We start from the raw sequence: 21,879 nt of genomic DNA on the forward strand, positions 1-21,879 counted from the left end.
GCATAGTTTGGCAGCCTCTTCCCAAGTGATTCACAGGCTGCTCCTCTCCTTGAACAGCAAAAAGCAGCCATTTGTCAAAGCGTCTGACATAAAATGTCTTCTGTTTAATCAGGGAGTGTCACTCGCTCTCATTCACATCCCCTCAATGATCAAAGATTGCTTTCTACCAGCATTCCGGGGCTGCTGAGGTGCTAAAAAGTCAGAGGAGAGTAGGTAAATAAGCCCAAGTGGATGGGTTAGTTTGTGACTCGCTTCAGCATCAGCCACAATCTCATATACATGTACTGTACAGATTTTAGAGATCAATATGAGATGTGAATCAACCTTGCCATTTCTCCGAGTCCGAAAGAATGAAATGTGTCCTAATAAATGAAAGTGAATATGGGTGTGTGCCAGAGCAATGCTGCCACTGTATTATATTGGGTGCTGGATTTTTATTGGTGGATGGAATTTCTGATTGGCTGTGTCCTGAGTTGACCCTATTTGGCACTCATCAGGTTGTGTTTCGCTAAGCTTTGAAAGTTTTCGTTAGTCAATGCAAGTACTGCATCTTTATTCTTTGAACTGCTGCCTTAGATAAAAAACATCTAATTTTTATTATATGCCTTCCAGTATACCGTAGAATTATGCTTCATGTCGAACAAAGAATCGCTGCATCTTTTATGTGAGTGAAAAATAACCACTACCAAAATAATCTATGAGAAAGATAATTACTGTTTCAAAAAATACTGCTTAGACCCACACTCACTGTACAATACGTTTTCACTGTCTATTGTATAATGCATCCAAGCACTGATGCTGTGTCAGCTGTTTTGTTCCCTTTGTTGTAGGCATAATTAAATGTCCAACAGCTAAACAAGTCTGGCCAAAGTTCCTCTAATAGCACTGCAATTGATTGTTAAATTTACTGTTATGTAATACTGATCTGACTTTTGTGCGTTAAGAATCTTTAGACAGTTCAGTCATCTTTTTTTGTCATATTGTCCTCATTTCTTTCACTCCGTAGGTGAAGTCAGACTATGATCAGCTCAGAAAGACGTTTGGTTGTTTGAGTCAAGAGAGGGACTTGGCCAGGCAGGAGAAAGCTCAGCTCCAAGACAAACTGGAGAACCTTGAGCAGGTCCTGGAGGTATGGAATGGCTCTGTTTCCATTTTTCTCACATTCATAGGGTTATTTACTACATTCACCAATGGTACTCTGCCATCTTGTGTCATTGTTGGATATTTGTTAAAGGTGAGGTGTGTAATTTTGGCGTCACTAAACCAAACTGCAAAAATAATGACTGTTTTCAAACAGGTTTCATTCCCCATCTTTCATTGGTCTTCCTTCAAATTATGGGACTTGTTTCTGCCAGCATCATGTTGTTCAATGTGTATTGACTGTTTGTGTCATGTGTCTCCAAGAGAAAAAAGTTCTCACAACAAGATATAAACCACACATCTTAGAACAGGGGTCGGCAACCTTTTTGACATGCAGTGCCATTTTTTTTTCCTGGTCAATGGCTGTGATTCGCGAATGGCTTGCACGTGCTGCACGAGTCTGCTGGGTATACTGCAGTCTTGTCACATTTTAACTTTTTGTTTAGACTCCCATTCAGCTGATAAAAACACGCTGCGTGATCATAAGGAAGGATTACATCGAGATGTACATTAGAATGCAGGTACGGAATTTCATATGAATAAAATAGTCTACCACTCTCTCGCCGTTGCTGGCATGCCAATGATTACCCCTATGTTGGCACGCATGCCATAGGTTGCCGACCCATCTTAGAAAGAAGAAATATGCATTTGTGCTTCCTACCTTTCTCTTTATTGACTGTAATCAAATGAAGGAGAAGAGAAGAGAATAAAAGAAAAGAGAAGAGTGGAAAGTTGTGTAGCAAACAAAAGAGAGGAGGGTTTCGATTTTCTGTAAAATATATCAGGGTTCCCTTTGATCTTGTGAAGATCTGCTCAGAACTGCATAATCAGGACAGTGTGTTGCTGGAGATTTCAGTGGGACTGTAATAAAATAATTCCTTTAACCTCCTGAGACCTGAGTGTGACTACTGTGTGCATTTTCCATTTCCCTTTTTGATTTGTAATTAGTAGCACCTAATAAACAAGCAAAAAAAATAAAAATAAAAAAAATAATAAAATAAAAATAATTCTAGTGCAAATTTCCTAAAAATTGATGTCCACATATGTGTTGTGAAATTTTAAATAATACCATGCTATAGAAAGATATTTTTTTTTTCATAAAAATTGTTTATGTTTCCAGGAGTGTTTGTTATCTGTGTTTTTTTTTAGACATTACAGACATTACATCAGAAATTATCATAATTAATTCTGATTCAAAGCAATGGCAAGCATCATATAATCACTGCCAACCATGTTCAAATAAAATTTAGCATTATAAATTCTGAATCTATAGTATGTACTGATTACCATTGCCCCATGTCTGCCAAAAATGTTGAGTGGTCCAAATGTAATCTGCAGCCTGAAATGTAACTTTTGGTTGGATTGTGAATGCACTTAGCTGCATAGAAAGCTAAAGGATGTCCTCTTGCTCCCTATTTAGTGAATGACAACCTTCAGTCTGTCTGCACTGGTCTCAGAACAGTTCGAAATGCACCTTATTTTCATCCTAACTCCATATAAATCCCCTGGAAGCAATATTTTTCAGCTTTTTGATGAACCCATTGATTCTCAATGTGAAAATGCACAGTGAATATAGGAATGCATTTACTTATGTTAATGAATAGAACTGTATCGTACAGTGATAACAAAATATATATAACAAAATATATATTAAAATGAAGCTAAATGACCCACAGATGTGTTAATGATGAAAGTTATACAAAATAACTAACATGTTTTTTCAACTTTTATGGGAATAATGTCCCAAAATCCAGGGGCATTTCTTACCAGAGGCACTTTTGTTAACTCTGTGCCTGTAGAAGCACTTCTCGGAAATCAACGTCATGTTGTTGTGTCACGTGGCTAGGTGCACCAGAAGTTTAATCCTTAAATGACAGTCTAGAGCAGGGGTTCCAAACTTTTTCGTCGGCTGAACCCCTGTAACCTGAATGATTTATTTGACGTACCCCCAGATATTTAAAGTATGTAAACCATTGAAATATAATTAATTTTAGTCGCGTGACGCCATGCGAGGTCGGACGTGTGAGCAGCGAGCGCTGCGCTCTTTGCTAGTTTTTCCATTCTTTTTGTGTCATAAACCAGTGAGATTTGATACACTCTGTTCCATAACTGTTCTGTGAGGTCAATATGTCAAAGAATTCCAAATCATCGGGCTCTGGAGACATTAAAAGACATTTAACGTGCTCAAGCTGATACCCCTGACAGGGCCGCAGACTAGGGACTTGGTTTGGATGGTGCGGCCGGAGAGATTCAGCGTCAGCTGTCGAGTATGTCGGCAATGCTGGCGAAGGTCGTTGCGGACTTCGAGGATCTTGCTGTAATACGTCGATCGATCACTTCCATGGAGACGAAATTCATTGAGTTGGTTACAAGAATGGGAGACTTCGAGAAACAGATCGATTATCTGGAGTCATCGGAGAAGGAATTAGCTGCTGATCTGCTAGCAACCAAAGTAGATTTGGAACGTGTTTGGGAAAAACTGGAAGACCTTGAGAATCGTAGCCGGCGAAACAACGTTTGCATTGTTGGAATTCCTGAGAACGAAGAAGGCTGAGATATGGTGAAATTCCTAGATGTGCTCTTCCCGAGTCTGCTCAACATAACAGGTCCGGCTCGGAGATCCGCTGAGGGAGACAGGCCTAGATCAATTCTGGCCAAATTTCTGAGATCATCCAATAAAGATCTCATGTTACACGAGGCGAGGAATAAAGGAAGGCTTTCTTGGAAGAACCACAGCATTTTCTTGTTCCCAGACTTTGCGAATTTGACAAGAGAGAAACGTGATAGAAACTCTTACATCAACGGAAGGTCGCATTTGCACTGATGTTCCCGGCCAAATTGAGAATAGATACTAAGGATGGCCGCAAAATATTTACATGCCCACAACAAGCGATGTCTTTCATAAAATCAATGGACTGAGGAAGTCATGGTGTGTTTCTCACATGCAGCCAAGTTAGCCTGACTCATTTTATGCCTCCTATTGGCTGGAGTTTGTTTTGTGGAGTTTTTTTGCAGGACATTGGAAGGTTTAGTTCATCTGCTGCACTTATGAACAGCCGGTTCACTGAGCATTCGTTTGTCTGTCCGAGGAAACTGAATGGCTTTTTTCTTTTTTGTGTGCTGGTTCCACTAGCGGCTGGAGCTTGTTTTGTGGAGGAACAAACCTTTGGAACAGTTTTGCGAATGAATTTACACGTTCTTTGTGTTTATTCTGCCTATTGGGTGGACACATCACTGTACACATCACTGGACTTCCTGTTCATGACTGCATGCTGCATGAGTATTTGTTGCCTGCTTAGCATTGCTTATTTTTATTCTCATACGTTTGTCTTTTTATCCTTTGTCATTTTACCGCATGTTTCGGGTTTTTCCGCTTTTCTACTGTTTCATCTGTGTGTATTTTACCTGTTGCTGCTGGCGTCTAGCTCGAGTCTGTGTTTGTAGCCTGCTAGCTTTTTTAGCATCGCTTATCTATCTGTTTTCAGACTTCAATCCTTAACATCTGCCATTTTTCAGCACGCATCATGTTTTTCCCCGCATTCAACAGCGTGCATTTTCTACGTGAATCCACTTTCTATTTTTATCGCGATTAAACTGCGTGCATTTTACAGCGCACACCCGTTTTTTTCCTCCTCTGTGTTACACGGATTATTGCATCCATCTCAAAGCACCGCTTATCATGAACAACCATAACAACAAACAATTGTGTGAGGGATTCACATCGATCTCAAACTCTCACCACTCAGGAACAACCAACAACAACAAACAACTGCGGTAAGTCATGGCATCCGCTCAAGTTATTTCTTCCTGCATTGCATGTCACATGTTTACAATAGCCTCTTCCGTCAGCAGTGAGGGATACACATGTGATAAATGTAAGAAATTAGTCAGGCTGACGGAGAAGGTTCATGAGTTAGAGGCACGCATTCGAATGCTAGTGGAGGTCAGTGAGAAAGAGAAGCCGGTAGATACTGTTTCAGATGCGGGCAGTACAGAGAGCAACACACACACTTTGGTTCCGGCTGTAGAGCCACCGCAGCAGGGCATTTGGGTGACGTCTCGGCGGCATACTCGCTCAGCAAAGCGACACCACTCTCCCATTCCTGTTAGGGTTTCCAATCGATTCTCCCCACTCAGTGATGCACCCAATGAGAATCATGTTGAAAGAGCCCTTGTTATTGGTGATTCTATTGTAAGGAACGTGGAAATAGAGACTCCAGCCACTATTGTTAAATGCATTTCGGGTGCCAGAGCGTCTGACATCAAATTTACAAGTGCTGGCTAATGCTAAACGTAGATTTTCTAAAATTGTTATTCACATCGGCACTAATGATGTCCGGCTTCGCCAGTCAGAAATCACTAGAGATAATGTTAAAGAGGTGTGTCAGTTTGCAAAAATGATGTCAGACACTATAATATGCTCTGGCCCCCTCCCTGCTCATCATGGTGACGATGTTTATAGTAGATTAGTGTCACTGAATGGCTGGATGTCTGAGTGGTGTCTGGAGAATAGAATAGGATTTATAGATAATTGGAAGAGTTTTTGGGGTAGACCTGACCTGCTAAAGAGAGATGGACTCCATCCCTCCAGGGAAGGTGCCGCTCTCCTCTCTAGTAATTTGGCTCATAGTCTTAATAATGATAGTATTTGACTAACTGGGGCCCAGGTCAAGAAGCAGACAAACTGGCTAATCTGAACATTTGCTAGCTGCCTTGAGACATCACACAGGTCACATAAACTACAACACATAGAGACTGTATCACCTAGATATCATATAGAGACCGTGTCAGTTCCCCAAACTACCAAACACAAAACCCTCATTAAGGTCAAACTTGAACAAAACAAACAAATTAAAGATAAACACCATATAAAGATATGGCTACTAAACATTAGATCTCTTTCTACCAAAGCACTAATTGTAAATGAAATTATTACAGATCATTGTTTGGATGTGCTCTGTTTGACTGAAACCTGGCTTATATAACCGGATGAATATATTCGTTTAAATGAATCTTCTCCCCCAGGTTATTGTTTTAACATGAGCCTCGTCTGAAGGGTCGAGGAGGAGATGTTGCTAAAATTTACAGTGAAGTTTTTGGTGTTACTCAGAGGACAGGATATAAATTTAAGTCTTTTGAACTAATAATGCTTAATGTGACACCGTCAGATATAGATATAAATAAAAAAACGCTGTCGTCTTTTACCCTTGCTACAGTATATAGATCACCTGGGCCTTATTCTGATTTCCTTGGTGAATTTGCAAATGTTTTATCAGATCTTGTAGTCACTGTAGATAGAGCTTTAATTGTTGGTGACTTCAACATTCACATAGAAAATGAAAATGACACATTGGGATTAGCATTTATTGATATTCTCAACTCTCTTGGAGTCAGACAAAATGTAACAGGACCAACTCATTGCCATAATCATACACTAGATTTAATTCTGTCATATGGAGTTGATGTTGATAATATAGAAATTCTGCCGTAGAGCGATGACATCTCAGATCATTACCTCGTTTCTTGTATGCTGCGATCAGCTAATGTTACTCAATCTACACCACGCTATCGTTCAGGTAGTACTATTCTTTCGACCATTAAAGATAGCTTCACTAATAATCTTCCAGATCTATCTCATACACTCAGTAAACCCCAAAGCCTAGAAGAACTTGATGAAATAACAGAAAATATAAATACAGTCATCTCTATCACTCTTGATAGTGTCGCCCCCCTTCGATTAAAGAAAATTAAAGAAAAAAGCCCTGCACCATGGTACAATGATCACACTCATGCTCTCAAGAGATCTGCTCGGAAAATGGAGCGCAAGTGGAAGAGTACATAATTAGAGGTATTTTGCGGTGCATGGAAGGATAGTGTCTGTAGCTACAGACAGGCACTAAAAGCTACCAGGTCAGCATATTTTAGCAAACTCATAGAAAATAACCACAACAATCCTAGGTGTTTATTCAGTACTGTGGCTAAATTGGTTAGGAATAAGCATCGACTGAACCAGATATTCCATCACAGCACAAGAGTAATGACTTCATGAATTTCTTTACTGATAAAATTGAAATAATCAGAAATAAAATTGGAATTATGCAATCATCTGTCACAGTACCTCAGAAAACAGTGTCTCATAATTTTCCTCACGTGCAGCTTCAATCCTTCACTGTCATAGGTCATGAAGAGCTAACAAAACGTATCGAAACATCAAAAGCCACAACATGTTTGTTAGATCCAATACCAACCAAGCTCTTAAAAGAAGTATTCCCAGTAATCTCTGAACCTCTTCTTAATATTATTAATTCCACGCTATCTTTAGGACATGTCCCAAGAAACTTTAAAATGGCAGTTATCAAACCGCTTATTAAGAAGCCACAACTTGATCCTGGAGAACTGGCTAATTATAGACCGATTTCAAATCTCCCGTTTATGTCAAAAATACTAGAAAAGGTTGTATCCTCCCAAATATGTTCATTTCTACAGAGAAATAATATATATGAACAATTTCAGTCAGGATTTAGGCCTCATCACTGTACAGAGACTGCACTTATCAGAGTTACAAATGACTTGCTCTTTTTATCTGATCACGGCTGCATTTCACTCCTGGTGCTTTTAGATCTTAGTGCTGCATTCGACACGATAGATCACAACATTCTCTTGAATAGGCTAGAGAATTATGTTGGCATTTGTGGAGTTGCATAAGCATGGTTTAGGTCCTATTTAGCAGACCGCTACCATTTTAAATGAGGAATTGTCAAACCAAACAAAAGTAAAGTATGGAGTGCCACAAGGATCAGTTTTAGGGCCTTTGCTTTTCTCCTTGTATATGCTTCCTCTGGGAGATATTATCAGGAATCGTGGAATAAGTTTCCACTGTTATGCCGACGATACCCAACTTTATATTTCTTCAAAACCTGATGAGATTTCCCAATTCTCCAAATTAGCAGTGTGTATCAATGAAATAAAAGATTGGATGGCCAGAAATTTCCTTCTATTCAATTCCGACAAAACAGAGGTACTAATTATTGGACCAAAAACCTCTAAAAATAAGCCGCTAAAATATAATTTGACTGTTACATCATCATCAACAGTGAAGAACTTAGGTGTTATATTTGATACCAATCTGTCCTTTGAAAATCAAATTACAAATGTTTGTAGAACAGCATTATTCCACCTAAGAAATATTGCTAAATTACGACACATGCTCTCTGTTGCTGATGCCGAAAAACTAATTCATGCGTTCATGACCTCAAGATTAGATTATTGTAATGCATTACTGGGAGGATGTCCAACAAGATCAATAAATAAACTTCAATTGGTTCAAAATGCAGCAGCCAGAGTGCTGACTAGAACCAAGAAATATGATCATATTAGCCCCATTTTATCATCGTTACATTGGCTACCTGTTAAATTTCGTATTAATTTTAAAATTCTGTTAACTACGTACAAAGCTTTGAATGGTCTAGCTCCACAGTACTTAAGTGACCATCTACCACACTATATTCCATCATGTTCATTACGATCGCAAAATTCTGGCCTGTTAATAGTTGCTAGAATATCAAAATCCACAAAAGGATGTGGATCCTTTTCATATTTGGCTCCTAAACTATGGAATAGTCTCCCTAACACTGTTCGATATGCAGACACACTCACTCAGTTTAAGTCTAGACTAAAGACTCATCTATTTAGCCAGGCATACACCTAATTTATCCTTCAACTCACAATTAGGCTGCTTTAGTTAGGTCTGCTGGAACCAGAAATAATGATCATGATCTATAACTCTGCAATAAATTGAATGGCATCTATGCTAATATTATTTTATTTGTTTCCCTGTCTCAACCTCTGGGCTCCTGTCCTGAGGTCACCAGAACCTGCCAGATCCAGCTCCGTTCCTGCTTGGTGTTGGACTCCACTGCTAAGTGTCGCTGTGTGATGATGACTAATAGCAGCCAGTGCCAGCCAAACATCACTTCAGTCTATTACGATGGACTTCAGAGGATGAACTGATGCCAACTCCAACCATAAGACATGGGATACTTCATATGCCATTGCCTGAACTTTGGTTTTAGGATAGACCTCAGCGAAATTACCGGCCAGGTTGAACTGCAATGCACCTAACTGATCTCTGCCTACATCACCTCGGTCTAATGATAGACTGCACTCTTGAAATGGAATACATAGACTATCATTTAATTGCCAACAAAACCTTTCATCAGCCAACTAACAAGGACAACTGCATCTATGTGAACTTCTGCAGTTAATCCAGGATGAACTTCAAAGACATTAGTCATTAATCTTACAGTTCTTACAAAATCTTTGTTTTAAACACTGACCCTTAACACTTCCTTATTTTAATAATTTTAAACCATGACTTGCACTATACATAAGTAATATTGGCATTATATTCATGATGTTAGCCAGAGGGGAACTGGCCCCCACAGTGAGTCTGGTTTCTCCCAAGGTTACTTTACTCCATTAACCAACATCTTATGGAGTTTTGTGTTCCTTGCCACAGTCGCCTTCGGCATGCTCACTGGGGTTATAAATACAATTATTATTTAATTACTTATTTTTAAACAATACACAATCATATTTTATCAAACTACACAATGATGACTCTAAGACATTATAAATATTACAGTTTTATCTTCTGTTAATGCCTGATCTTCTGTAAAGCTGCTTTGAAACGATGTGTCTTGTGAAAGACGCTATACAAATAAAAATGACTTGACTTGACTATTGGCTGGAGTTTGTTTTATAGATTTTCTTCTGTTATGTAATTCTGTCTCATAAATTTTGTATAGAAACACCAGACTTGAGCAATCCAACAACAAAGTTGTCGCGGGTACTCTCATAGGCGTACATGGACTGTTTGAGGTTAGAGGGATGGACACCCTCTAACCCTCAGTTAGCGCTGTAGTGCTCGGGGTTAATGTGCACGTTTTTCTTTTTTCTGTTTGTTTGGTTCTGGGGGAAGTTTGGGGTTTGATTATTGCACTAATGTTGGAATGTGGTCTTTATAATTTTGTTTTTTACAATCTATTTTTTCTAATATTTCAAAATGCCAAATGTTCATAAGAGTGGACTGTCTCTCTCCATGTGGAATGTGAATGGGTTGGGGCACTCCATAGAAAGTACATCTTGGTAAGTATACATCTACAATTAAAATGTCTCAAACAGATTAAAGATGAATTAGGAAGAGTCATTATTGTTTTAGCAAAAAAATTCAGGAGCAAAGGTTGATTTTGGCTAATAATTATGCACCTAACGCACTGATCAGGGCTTTTTTATAGATCCTGAAGTGATGCTGCAAGCCGCTGGCACCCCTCATGATATAATATTGGGAGGAGACTTTAATCTATTGATGAATTCAGCCCTTGATCATAGTGAAGCAAAAATGTGTGTAAAAGTGTGTGTAAATGTGTGTGTAAATGTGGCACCTCCTCTAAACTCACCAGGGCGTGATGTTTCCAATTGAGCAATCGACAACAGATGGAATGAGGGACTTAGATATAAAAAAATATCTATTCTTGAATAAATCTTATGGACTGATGAAAAACATGTATAGTCTCTACCAGATGGGTTCAAAAGTCGCCAAATATCTGCAAGACCAAGATTTCTACACATCCTGTGAAGCGTCAGTGTTGCTCTAGAAGCCGCACACTTTTGCTTCACTATGATCAAGGACTGAGTCCATCAAAAGATTAAAGTCTCCTCCCAATATTATATAATGAGGGGTGCCAGCGGCTTGCAACATCCCTTCAAGGTCTATAAAAAAGCCCTGATCATCAATGTTAGGTGCATAAATATTAGCCAAAACCAACCTTTGCCTCTGAATTTCTGCTACAACAATAATGACTCTTCCTAATTTATCTTTAATCTGTTTGAGACATTTGAATTGTAGATGTTTACTTATCAATGTAATGACTCCCCTGCACTTAATTGAGCCAGCACTAAAGAAAACATGTCCACCCCATATCTTCCCAAATTTTTCAGCTTCTTGTGAAGAAATATGAGTTTCTTGAAGAAACACTATTTCATATTTCTTACGTTTAAGAAAAGAAATAACCTTCCTTCTTTTTATGGGGTGCCCCAACCCATTCACATTCCACGTGGAGAAAGATAACCCACTCATATTAACATTTGACATTTGATATAATAGAAAAAATAAATTGTGCATCAAAAACAAGATTACAAAGACCACATTTCAACATCAGTGCATCAATCAAACCCCGAACTACCCCCCCGAACCAAACAAACAGAAAAAAGAAAAACGTGTGCATTAACCCCACGCACGACAGCGCCAACCGCCGTCAATCCCTCTAAACTCAAAATGTCCATGTACGCCTACGAGAGCTCCCACGACAACTTTGCCATCAGATTGCTCAAGTCGGGTGCTTCTGCACAACTATTGTGATGCAAAATTACATTACAGAAAATACTTTGTAAAACAAACCTCAGCCAATAGGTAGAATAAACACAAAGAACATGTAGATTAATTCACAGAACTGTCCCGAAGGTGTGTTCCTCCACAAAGCACATTCCCGCACAAAACAAATTATAATAAAAAAATAAATATATATACAGTATATACAGTATATATATATATATATATATATATATATATATATATATATATATATATATATATACACACACACACACACACACACACATATACATATATATATATATATATATATATATATATATATATATATATATATTAATTATATATATATATAAAATAATAATAATAATAATATATATATATATATATATATATATATATATATATTAATTATATATATATATATATATATATATATATATATATATATATAAAATATATATATATATATATATATATATATATATATATATATATATATATAAGGCCGTTCAGTTTCCTCGGACAGACAATGAATGTTCAGTGAGCCGGCTGTTAATGAGTGCAGCAGATAACGTAATCCTCCCAATGTCCTGCAAAATACTCCACAAAACTAACTCCAGCCAACAGGAGGCATAAGCACAAAGAACAAGTAGATTCATCCACAACTGTCCCGAAGGAGTATTATTCCACTAAACAAACTCCAGCCGTTAGGCGGAGCCAGCACAAAAGGAAACAAAACAGGCGTCCCAGTTCCTCGGGCGGTTAACAGTGCATTGAGTGAGTCAAATTCACTCGGAGCCCACATAAAAAAACAAAAAACAAAACAAACCATGACTTCCTCAGTCCATCAACTTTATAAAAGACATCGCTTGTTGTGGACATATAGATATTTTGCGGCCATCCTTAGTATCCATTCTCAATCTGGCCGGGAACTTCAGTGTAAAAGCGATCTTCCGATGATGTAAGAGTTTCTTGAAAGAGTGTTATTACACAAAACAAACTCCAGCTGCTAGGCAGAACCAACACAAACAGAAACAAAAAATGGTGCCCAGCATCCTCAGACAGTCAAGTGAATGTTCAGTGAGTCAGGCCCACTAGACAGCAACATGAGAATCACCTAATGGCTTACTCACCCAATGTTTCTATGAAGGACAGTGCTTGTTTGGGACATGTAAATACTTTGCGGCCATCCTTATTATATATTCTCAATTTGGCCGGAAACATCAGAGCAAAAGCGATCTTCCGTTGATGTAAGAGTTTCTTGCATTCCTTGAATCGATCACGTTTCTCTCTTGTCGAGTTCGCAAAGTCCGGGAACGAGAAAATGTTGTGATTCTTCCAAGAAAGCTTTCCTTGCTCCTCGCCTCACGTAACACAAGATCTTTATCGGATGATCTGAGAAATTTGGCCAGAATTGATCGGGCCCTGTCTCCCTCAGCGGATCTGCGAGCCGGGACTCTGTGAGCTCGCTCGATTTCCAGCTTGTGGCCTGTTATGTTGAGCAGACTCGGGAAGAGCTCGTCCAGGAATTTCACCATATCTCTGCCCTCCTCATGTTCAGGAATTCCAACAATTCGCATGTTATTCCTCCTAGCGCGATTCTCAAGGTCTTCCTACTTCTTAAAAACGTGTTGTAAATCTGCCTTGGTTGCCAACGGATTAGCAGCCAATTCCCTCTCTGATGACTCTAGATAAACGATCCGTCTCTCGACGTCCCCGATTCTTGTAACCAACTCAGAGAATTTTATTTCCATCGCCGTAAGCGATCGACGTATTACAGCAAGATCCTCCAAGTCTGCAACAACTTTCGTCAGCATCACAGACATGCTCGCCAGTTGACGCTGAATTTCTCCCGCTGCGCCATCCAAATTGAGTCCCTGGTCTGCGGACCTGTCAGAGGTTTCAGCATGAGCACGTAAGTGTCTTTTAATATCTCCAGAGCCCGAGGATTTTGAATTCTTTGCCATGTTGACTTCAAAGAACAAATAAGTAGTAGGATGTGTCGAATCTCACTGATTTATATCACAAAAATAATTAAAAACTAGCAAAGCGTGCAGAGCTCATGGTTTACACGTCTGTTCCTTGCATGGTGTCACGTGACCTCCTGAGCGTCTCTTTAAGAAAACTGGCTTAACTGTTCACTCATCTGCCTACAATGACCAAATGCAGATATAAAAATCTGCATTAAATGCTGCACGCTCTGCATATTATTCGTCCCTTACCAATAATGCCTCTTCCAGATCCAAAACACTCTTTTCCACTATTAACAAACTCACCAACCCAGCTGTGTCTGTTATTTCTGATTCTGCTGAGATCTGTCAGTCATTTCTACACTTCTTTCAAAATAAACTATTAATTCACTATACAAACTTTTCCCTTCTATTGTATCTCCAGATGCACCTACTAGCCCACCTGCAATTACTGAGTTAATCAAGAAATTAAATTCTACTTCCTGTCAGTTAGACCCAGCCCCCACCGCACTGCTTAAACATTGTCTGTCTGCCATTTCGATGCCTATTTCCCTCCTCATCAACAGACTTCTTAGTACTGGTATTGTCCCTCTAGAACTAAAAGCTGCAGCTGTCACCTCAGTTTAAAAAAAAAAAAAACCCAGCCTAGACCCCTCTGACCTTAAAAATTACCATCCTATTTCAAATCTCCCTTTTCTGTCCAAATTGATGGAAAAAGTGGTTGCCTCTCAGCTACAATCCTATCAGGCCTCACACAATTTCTTTGAGTATTTTCAATCTGGTTTCCATCCACTCCATAGCGCAGAGACTGCACTCATTATAGTCGTTAATGATCTTCTAATGGCCGCAGACTCTGGTGCCCTCACTATTCTTGTTCTCTTTGATCTCAGTTCTGCATTTGACACATTCTCACACAGCATACTAATTTCTCGCCTCTCTGCTATTGTCATTTCTGGTACTGTACTATCCTGGTTCAATTCTTATCTCTCTGACTGTCAACACTAGATCTCTATTCATCAGTCAAAATCTACTACAGCTCCTGTTCCTCAAGGCGTCCCTCAAGGTTCTGTTTTTGGTCCACTGCTCTTCATCATTTATATGCTTCCCCTGGGTCACATCATCCACCGGCACGGACTCAACTTTCACTGTTATGCTGATGACACACAGGTTTATATCAGTTCAAAACCCACTGTCCCCTTTACCTACAAGCTCCTTATCTGAATGTATCAATGACATCAATACCTGGATGACTAATAATTTTCTCAAACTTAACACTGACAAAACTGATGTACTTTTAGTTGGTTCCACAACTCTTACATCTCGCCACTCTGATCAGTCTGTTGATATTGATGGTGACCTGGTCAGTCCCTCCTCTACAGTCAGAAACCTCTGCATTATTTTTGATTCTTCACTCTCCTTCCTCCCTCACATCTCTTCTCTCACAAAAGCTGCTTTCTTTCACCTCCGTAATATTGCCAGACTACGCCCCATTCTCAATACAACAGATGCAGAGACTCTTGTTCACGCTTTCATCACTTCATGACTTGACTACTGTAACACCCTTTTTTCTGGTCTCCCCAACAAAACAATCAATAAACTGAAATACATTCAGAATTCTGCAGCTCGGGTTCTCACTTATTCCAAGAAATCATCTCACATCACTCCTATTTTACATAGACTGCACTGGCTACCTGTCTCTTACCGCATTCAGTATAAATTACTCCTCACTGCATTTAAAGCTCTACATGGTCTTTCCCCTTATTACATCAAAGATTTTATGCATCCCTACACACCATCTCGCTCACCCAGGTCTTCTGACTCCAGCTTACTACTCATCCCACGTTATAAGCTAACATCACTGAGTGGCAGGTCTTTTAGCACTACTGGTCCAACATTATGGAATTCTATCCCACAATCCCTCCGTGACCTCAACACCATACATGATTTCAAAACCCACCAGAAAACATATCCCTTTGCCCTAAGTTATTCTGACTCTTAATTGATCTGCTCTTCTGTGTTTTTTTTTATTTTTTTTATTTATTTATTTTATAGCTATTTGTAAAGTGACCTTGTGTTTGTAGAAATAAACTTATTATTATTATTATTGTTATATTTTAATGAACTTTTTTTTTTTTTTTTTTACATCTATTCTTCTTATAAAATGTATACATTTAATTTAAATTAATTAATTTCTATCCCAATCACAGATGGCACTACAGTCACAGTAGAAAAAAAAAAAGGAAAAAAAGGGGTATTTTCATTGAAGTAACAAAGCAAGGGCTGTAGCAACAGTTATAATCTGGGGTGGGGGGACATGTCCCCTTTACTTCTATAAATATTTTTATGAAATGAAACATATTTATATTTTTTCAGGAAATTATAGAATAGCCTATATTTTACGTTTTGGCAGCTGTAAAATAAAATATTGGCAGGTGCCTAAATGACACCTTTATGACCCATCAGAAGCCTATGCAACCAGTCCATTTGGCAGCGAACAGAACTAGCGCACAATCGGTAACAGTACAGACCAAGAAGGTGCAGCCATCACCTATTGTTTTTCAGGACTACAGAGCAAATAATGTCAGGTTAATGAAGGATATGTTTAAAACATGATTGTGTTGTTGATAATGAAATTAATAACTTTGTATTAAAAAGTGCAATTTTCTCACCGTCAGTCAGTTGAATGAGAGAGCACACTCTTGCTCTCTTTCTCACTGATATACGCATTGCGAGCAGGGAGAAAGAGAGAGAGAGAGAGAGAGAGAGAGAGTGCGTGCTCTTATGCAACTGACTGACAGTGAGAAAATGGCACTGAATCCATAGATACAAGGATAGTTAAAAGGAAATATGTATGCGTTTTTAAGTTGTGGTCTTTCTTGTTTTGTTTTTTTATTATTTGTCAAATGAAGGACAACATTTGGAATTACCATCAATGTTTTTAAAAATCGGTAAATGACAGCAGTATTTTCATACGCAACCTCACACTCTCTCACGAACCCCCATTTGGGAAACCCTGGTCTAGAGTGTTGTGAACTGTATTAAGTCAGTTTAAATTAATCTAAATTATGCGTTGCGTATAGCAAAGCCAAAATAGAACGTCCACGTAAGTGTACACGAGGTCGCACAAGGTTAAAGGAAGATTGTTGGATCTTTTTTTATTTTTACTGGAAATGTTTCATCTAAACTCTGCACTGGGGAAAATATACATTCTATATCTTAAACCCTTAACATACATTAATATAACCTGTGTAGTACATGCTTTTACTTGTTTTTTTACTTTATTAGTGGTGATTTGATACTTAAGGCTTCCAGATAAGCCTTAATATACTTCCAGAGAAGTTCTTATTCGTTCTTCATTCAGGGGTAAAAAGAAGTTCTAAACAACTGAGCAACGGTATACTGTTCCTGAACATTTAGACACCCGATACACTGCTGTGGGATGCATTTAGAAGTACATTTAAATATGATGATGCTCAGTAAAACCTTAACTAATGTGACATTAAAATGTGTTATCAATGACTTTATACCTCATTCTATGAGTAGAATTCACATGAGGTCAGTAAAAGAAGCTTTTTTAACCACTCGATGATGATTTAAAGTAATATACTGTATATGCATTAGAAAATGTTTAATTAATGCGCTAACATGCTATATGTGGCTATAATATGCACCGATTACACTCTGTTATTGTAATTTACACCTACCGATGATGTGGACCAATGGCAGCAAGGTGTTTAGCAGCCGGTTAGAAGTTTTCCAAAAAGTTCGCCCAGGTGAGCTGTTACGAACCACCGAAATGAACACAAAAACACCTTCTTTTTTCATTTGGTGGATGATAAAATGGGCAAAAAAGTCATAACCACTCAGAAAATCCAAGCGACCCAGAACAACCTAGCATCGTGGTAATGAGTTTTGCACGGGCGAGCACCACACACATTTTTCTCAGTAAATATTAATATCTAGGTTATAGATGGCACCTTCATCCCATAGTTAAAACAAGAGTTTTGGTATTTTCTAAAGCTGATCCAAAGTATTTTATTAATGATGGAAAACATTGTGTGTGTGCGCTTGCATGTGTGTGTGCGTGCTTACACTTCTACCAACCTCATCAAAGAAAAGAGAGACTTTGCCTTTCTTGGAGAAAAGAGATTAAGACAGTTAAAGAAATTTGGAGAAAAGATAGATCTCAGACCTTATAAGCTTCTTTATGATTCTAAGCCTTATAGCACATTTGCTGTAATAAAACCTGCTCCTGTCTGATTTAACCCCATCCTGAATAAAGGAGACACTGAGTTCAGGAATTCTGAGTTAAAAGAGTCCACTGGAGTTGGATTTTTTCTTCTTCACTTTCTATTTGTGTTATTCTCAGTTTTCACAGAACATGTTGTATTTACCAATTGCTGCTCCGTCAATCGCTGTTGGTGTCATTACTCACTGTCACTATTGCATTTAATGTGTCTGCTAAAGCGTCTGGGAGGTTATTGATAGAATGTCTTTTCCCACATCTTTTCAAGTCCACAGCCTGAAACCATCAAGTTAGAACAATGATTGATGCTGTGCCATAAGATTTATCTTTTCATAGCTGGAGTGTGTAATTTCTGCACCACTAGCGGCACCAAATGGAATTATAAGGACTGTTTTCCAACAAGTTTCCCAAAAACACTCCCCTTGTCAGCCATTGGTTGAATTCACAGGTAGTCCCATCACAAATTCACCCCATTTGTTGATCCTATGTTGCTATGTCCGGCTGGTCGGGATCCTCAAACATACAGAGCAATGTTTTGATGCTAGTGCCACAGAGCCAAAGTGTTTACATTTTTGGGGAGAATCAGCCCTCAAATGGCTTTCTTAAAGTTGTCTTTGAAAAAAGTTGTCTGCAAGCACTTTTCATGTGGAGTTTAAAGCGGCGCTTGACGCTGGATAAGATTTAAGAAGATTTAATGCCCATTGCAATGAAAATGCAACCTATGTGGGGACTGGTTCTTTCAATTAGTCAAACTCCCAATTAGACTGGGAAATGTTTAATGTTACTTGAATTGTTACTTGTATCTTTATACTGTGGAAGTTTTTTTTGTGGAAAATGTTAATAAAGCATTATATTGTTACAAATTATTTTGTTTTCTTTCCTAAGATGGAAATAAATGCATTTTGAAAGGAAATAAGTATATATAGTTTCAAATTTAAGCACTTTTTGATGCAATTAATTCGCGATTAAAAATTTTAGTCAACTGACAGCACTAATTTTAAAACAGAAAAAGTTACATAAACTCAGCAATAAAAGAAACGTCCCTTTTTCAAGACACTGTATTTTAAAGATAATTTTGTAAAAATCCAAATAACTTTACAGATCTTTATTGTAAAGGATTTAAACAATGTTTTCCATGCTTGTTCAATGAACCATAAACAATTAATGAACATGCACCTGTGGAATGGTCATTAAGACACTAACAGCTTACAGACGGTAGGCAATTAAGGTCACAGTTATAAAAACTTAGGACACTAAAGAGACCTTTCTACTGACTCTGAAAAACACCAAAATTAAGATGCCTAGGGTCCCTGCTCATCTGCGTGAACGTGCCTTAGGCATGCTGCATGGAGGCATGAGGACTGCAGATGCGGCCAGGGCAATAAATTACAATGTCCGTACGGTGAGATGCCTAAGACAGCGCTACAGGGAGACAGGAAGGACATCTGATCATCCTCGCAGTGGCAGACCACGTGTAACAACACCAGCACAGGATCGGTACATCCGAATATCACACCTGTAGGACAGGTACAGGATGGCAACAACAACTGCCCGAGTTACACCAGGAACGCACAATCCCTCCATCAGTGCTCAGACTGTCCGCAATAGGCTGAGAGAGGCTGGACTGAGGGCTTGTAGGCCTGTTGTAAGGCAGGTCCTTACCAGACATCACCGGCAACAACTTCACCTATGGTTACAAATCCACCTTCGCTGGACCAGACAGGACTGGCAAAAAGTGCTCTTCACTGATGAGTCACGGTTTTGTTTCACCAGGGGTGATGGTCTGACTCAAGTTTATCATCGAAGGAATGAGCATTACACCGAGGCCTGTACTCTGGAGCAGGATCGATTTGGAGGTGGAGGGTCCGTCATGGTCTGGGGCGGTGTGTCACAGCATCATCGGACTGAGCTGGTTGTCATTGCAGGCAATCTCAACGCTGTGCGTTATAGGGAAGACATCCTCCTCCCTCATGTGGTACCCTTCCTGCAGGCTCATCCTGACATGACCCTCCAGCAGGACAATGCCACCAGCCATACTGCTCGCTCTGTGCATGATTTCCTGCAAGACAGGAATGTCAGTGTTCTGTCATAGCCAGCGAAGAGCCCGGATCTCAATCCCATTCAACACGTCTGGGACCTGTTGGATCGGAGGGTGATGGCTAAGGCCATTCCCCCCAGAAATGTCCGGAAACTTGCAAGTGCCGTGGTGGAAGAGTGGGGTAACATCTCACAGCAAGAACTGGCAAATCTGGTGCAGTCCATGAGGAGGAGATGCACTGCAGTACTTAATGCAGCTGGTGGCCACACCAGATACTGACTGTTACTTTTGATTTTGACCCCCCCCCCCCCCCCAGGGGCATATTATTCCATTTCTGTTAGTCACATGTTTGTGAAACTTGTTCAGTTTATGTCTTAGTTGTTGAATCTTTTTATGTTCATACAAATATTTACACATGTTAAGTTTGCTGAAAATAAAAGCAGTTGAAAGTGAGAGGACGTTTCTTTTTTTGCTGAGTTTACTTCAGCTTTAAGTTGGGGATGGAAAAAATTATACATATTACCATGAAGAAAGCAAGAGTTTCTACATTTACATTTATTCATTTGGCAGATGTTTTTATCCAAAGCAATTATAATGCATTCATGGTGTTTATTTTATCAAGAACGTTTTTTCCCTGGGGAATGAACCCATAGTCTTGGCATTGCTGCTGTAGCAACACGCTCTACCAGCACTTTCTATGCTTTTGTGGAAAAGTGTCAAACACATCCTAGTCTCTATTTTGATTTTTAACTCTCTTTTTCTCTCTCTCCTTGTGTTTATATCGCTCTTTCTCAGCATATGCGAGAGGCTGCGAACCGACGGCAGCAGTTGGAGGCAGAGCATGAGCAGGCCCTGGCTTTCCTCAACTCCAGAAAGCAGGAGATCTGCCTTCTGCAGAAGGTAAGGACCTCAGTGAACACCCAACATACACACATATACACTCACTGAGCACTTTATTAGGAACACTTGTACACCTACTTATTCATGCGATTATCTGATCAGCCAATCATTCACGTGGTAGCAGTACATTGCATAAAATCAAGCAGGTACGGATCAGGAGCTTCAGTTAATGTTCACATCAACCATCAGAATGGGGAAAAATGTGATCTCAGTGATTTCGACCGTGGCATGATTGTTGGTGCCAGACGGGCTGGTTTGAGTATTTCTGTAACTGCTGATCTCCTGGGATTTTCACGCACAACATTCACTATCGTTTACTCAGAATGGTGCCAAAAACAAAAAACATCCAGTGAGCGGTGGTTTTGCAGACAGAAACGCCTTGTTGATGAGAGAGGTCAACGGAGCATGACCAGACTGGTTCGAACTGACAGAAAGGCTACGGTAACTCAGATAACCACTCTGTATAATTGTAGTAAGCAGAATAGCATCTTGAGGAAGACCACGTCAGGCACTTTATTACCATAGTGTTCCTAATTAAATGCTCGGTGACTGTACTTTCCACAACACGTTTTACTATGGTTATGTTCACACAGCAGCAGAATACAGTTGTCATTCCTGTTTGGAGCGCTAAATATGGTTCTGTACAAACATATTCTGGTCAATAACTCATTACTCAAGGCTATCTCGTAAACTGACTTTGGTTACTTGTTCATACAGATAATTCAATCTGCTCCGGTCTGCTGCTGTAGGTACAGGACAGTTCGAGAGTCTCACTTGTTTGCAAATACAGTTGTCAGTCCTAAACACTGACTGTGTGAACATAGCGTATGTCTAACAAGTTCTATTTCTCACACCATTTTATTCATCTGTTCTCTATTTTACATCCTTCCATTTAAATCCTTCTGCAAGAAGTTGACTTGAGACTACGAATATTTTCTTCTGACCTGGAAATAATAGAAAATTTGGAATAGTAAAGCTAGATAAAATCATGGCCATCACATTAAAGGATCATGGCTGCAGACCTGTTTGCTCTGCTTTGTGTCTGCATCCTTTCAGGAAGGAGCAGTGACAGGCAAACAAAGCAATTAGAGCAGACAGCAGACACAGCATCACTGCAGATCCCTAGGGAGGGGTTCTTGACAGAGCTTTCACCTTACTAACACACACAGACACATGCACAATCACACAC

The 21,879-nt window shown here is 39.2% G+C and overlaps 1 protein-coding gene across 10 annotated transcripts in view; it reads left to right on the top strand.

Moving 5' to 3' along the window:
• Positions 1–21,879, top strand: part of LOC127429103 (RIMS-binding protein 2-like) — a 117,274-nt gene that overhangs the window by 55,897 nt on the left and 39,498 nt on the right. For 8 of the 10 annotated variants that reach the window (XR_007895230.1, XR_007895229.1, XM_051677901.1 and 5 more), the window contains exons 5-6: positions 1,007–1,129; positions 20,586–20,690. Coding sequence is in view for 6 of the 10 variants with exons in the window: in XM_051677901.1 (XP_051533861.1) it covers positions 1,007–1,129; positions 20,586–20,690 (228 nt within the window). In the remaining 4 variants the exon portion in view is untranslated. Of the gene's footprint in view, positions 1–1,006; positions 1,130–20,585; positions 20,691–21,879 lie in introns of those variants that run through there. The other 2 variants (XM_051677906.1, XM_051677905.1) reach the window with 2 other exon arrangements.

This window comes from Myxocyprinus asiaticus, chromosome 38, assembly GCF_019703515.2.
Source record: "Myxocyprinus asiaticus isolate MX2 ecotype Aquarium Trade chromosome 38, UBuf_Myxa_2, whole genome shotgun sequence".
Taxonomy (NCBI): Eukaryota; Metazoa; Chordata; class Actinopteri; order Cypriniformes; family Catostomidae; genus Myxocyprinus; species Myxocyprinus asiaticus.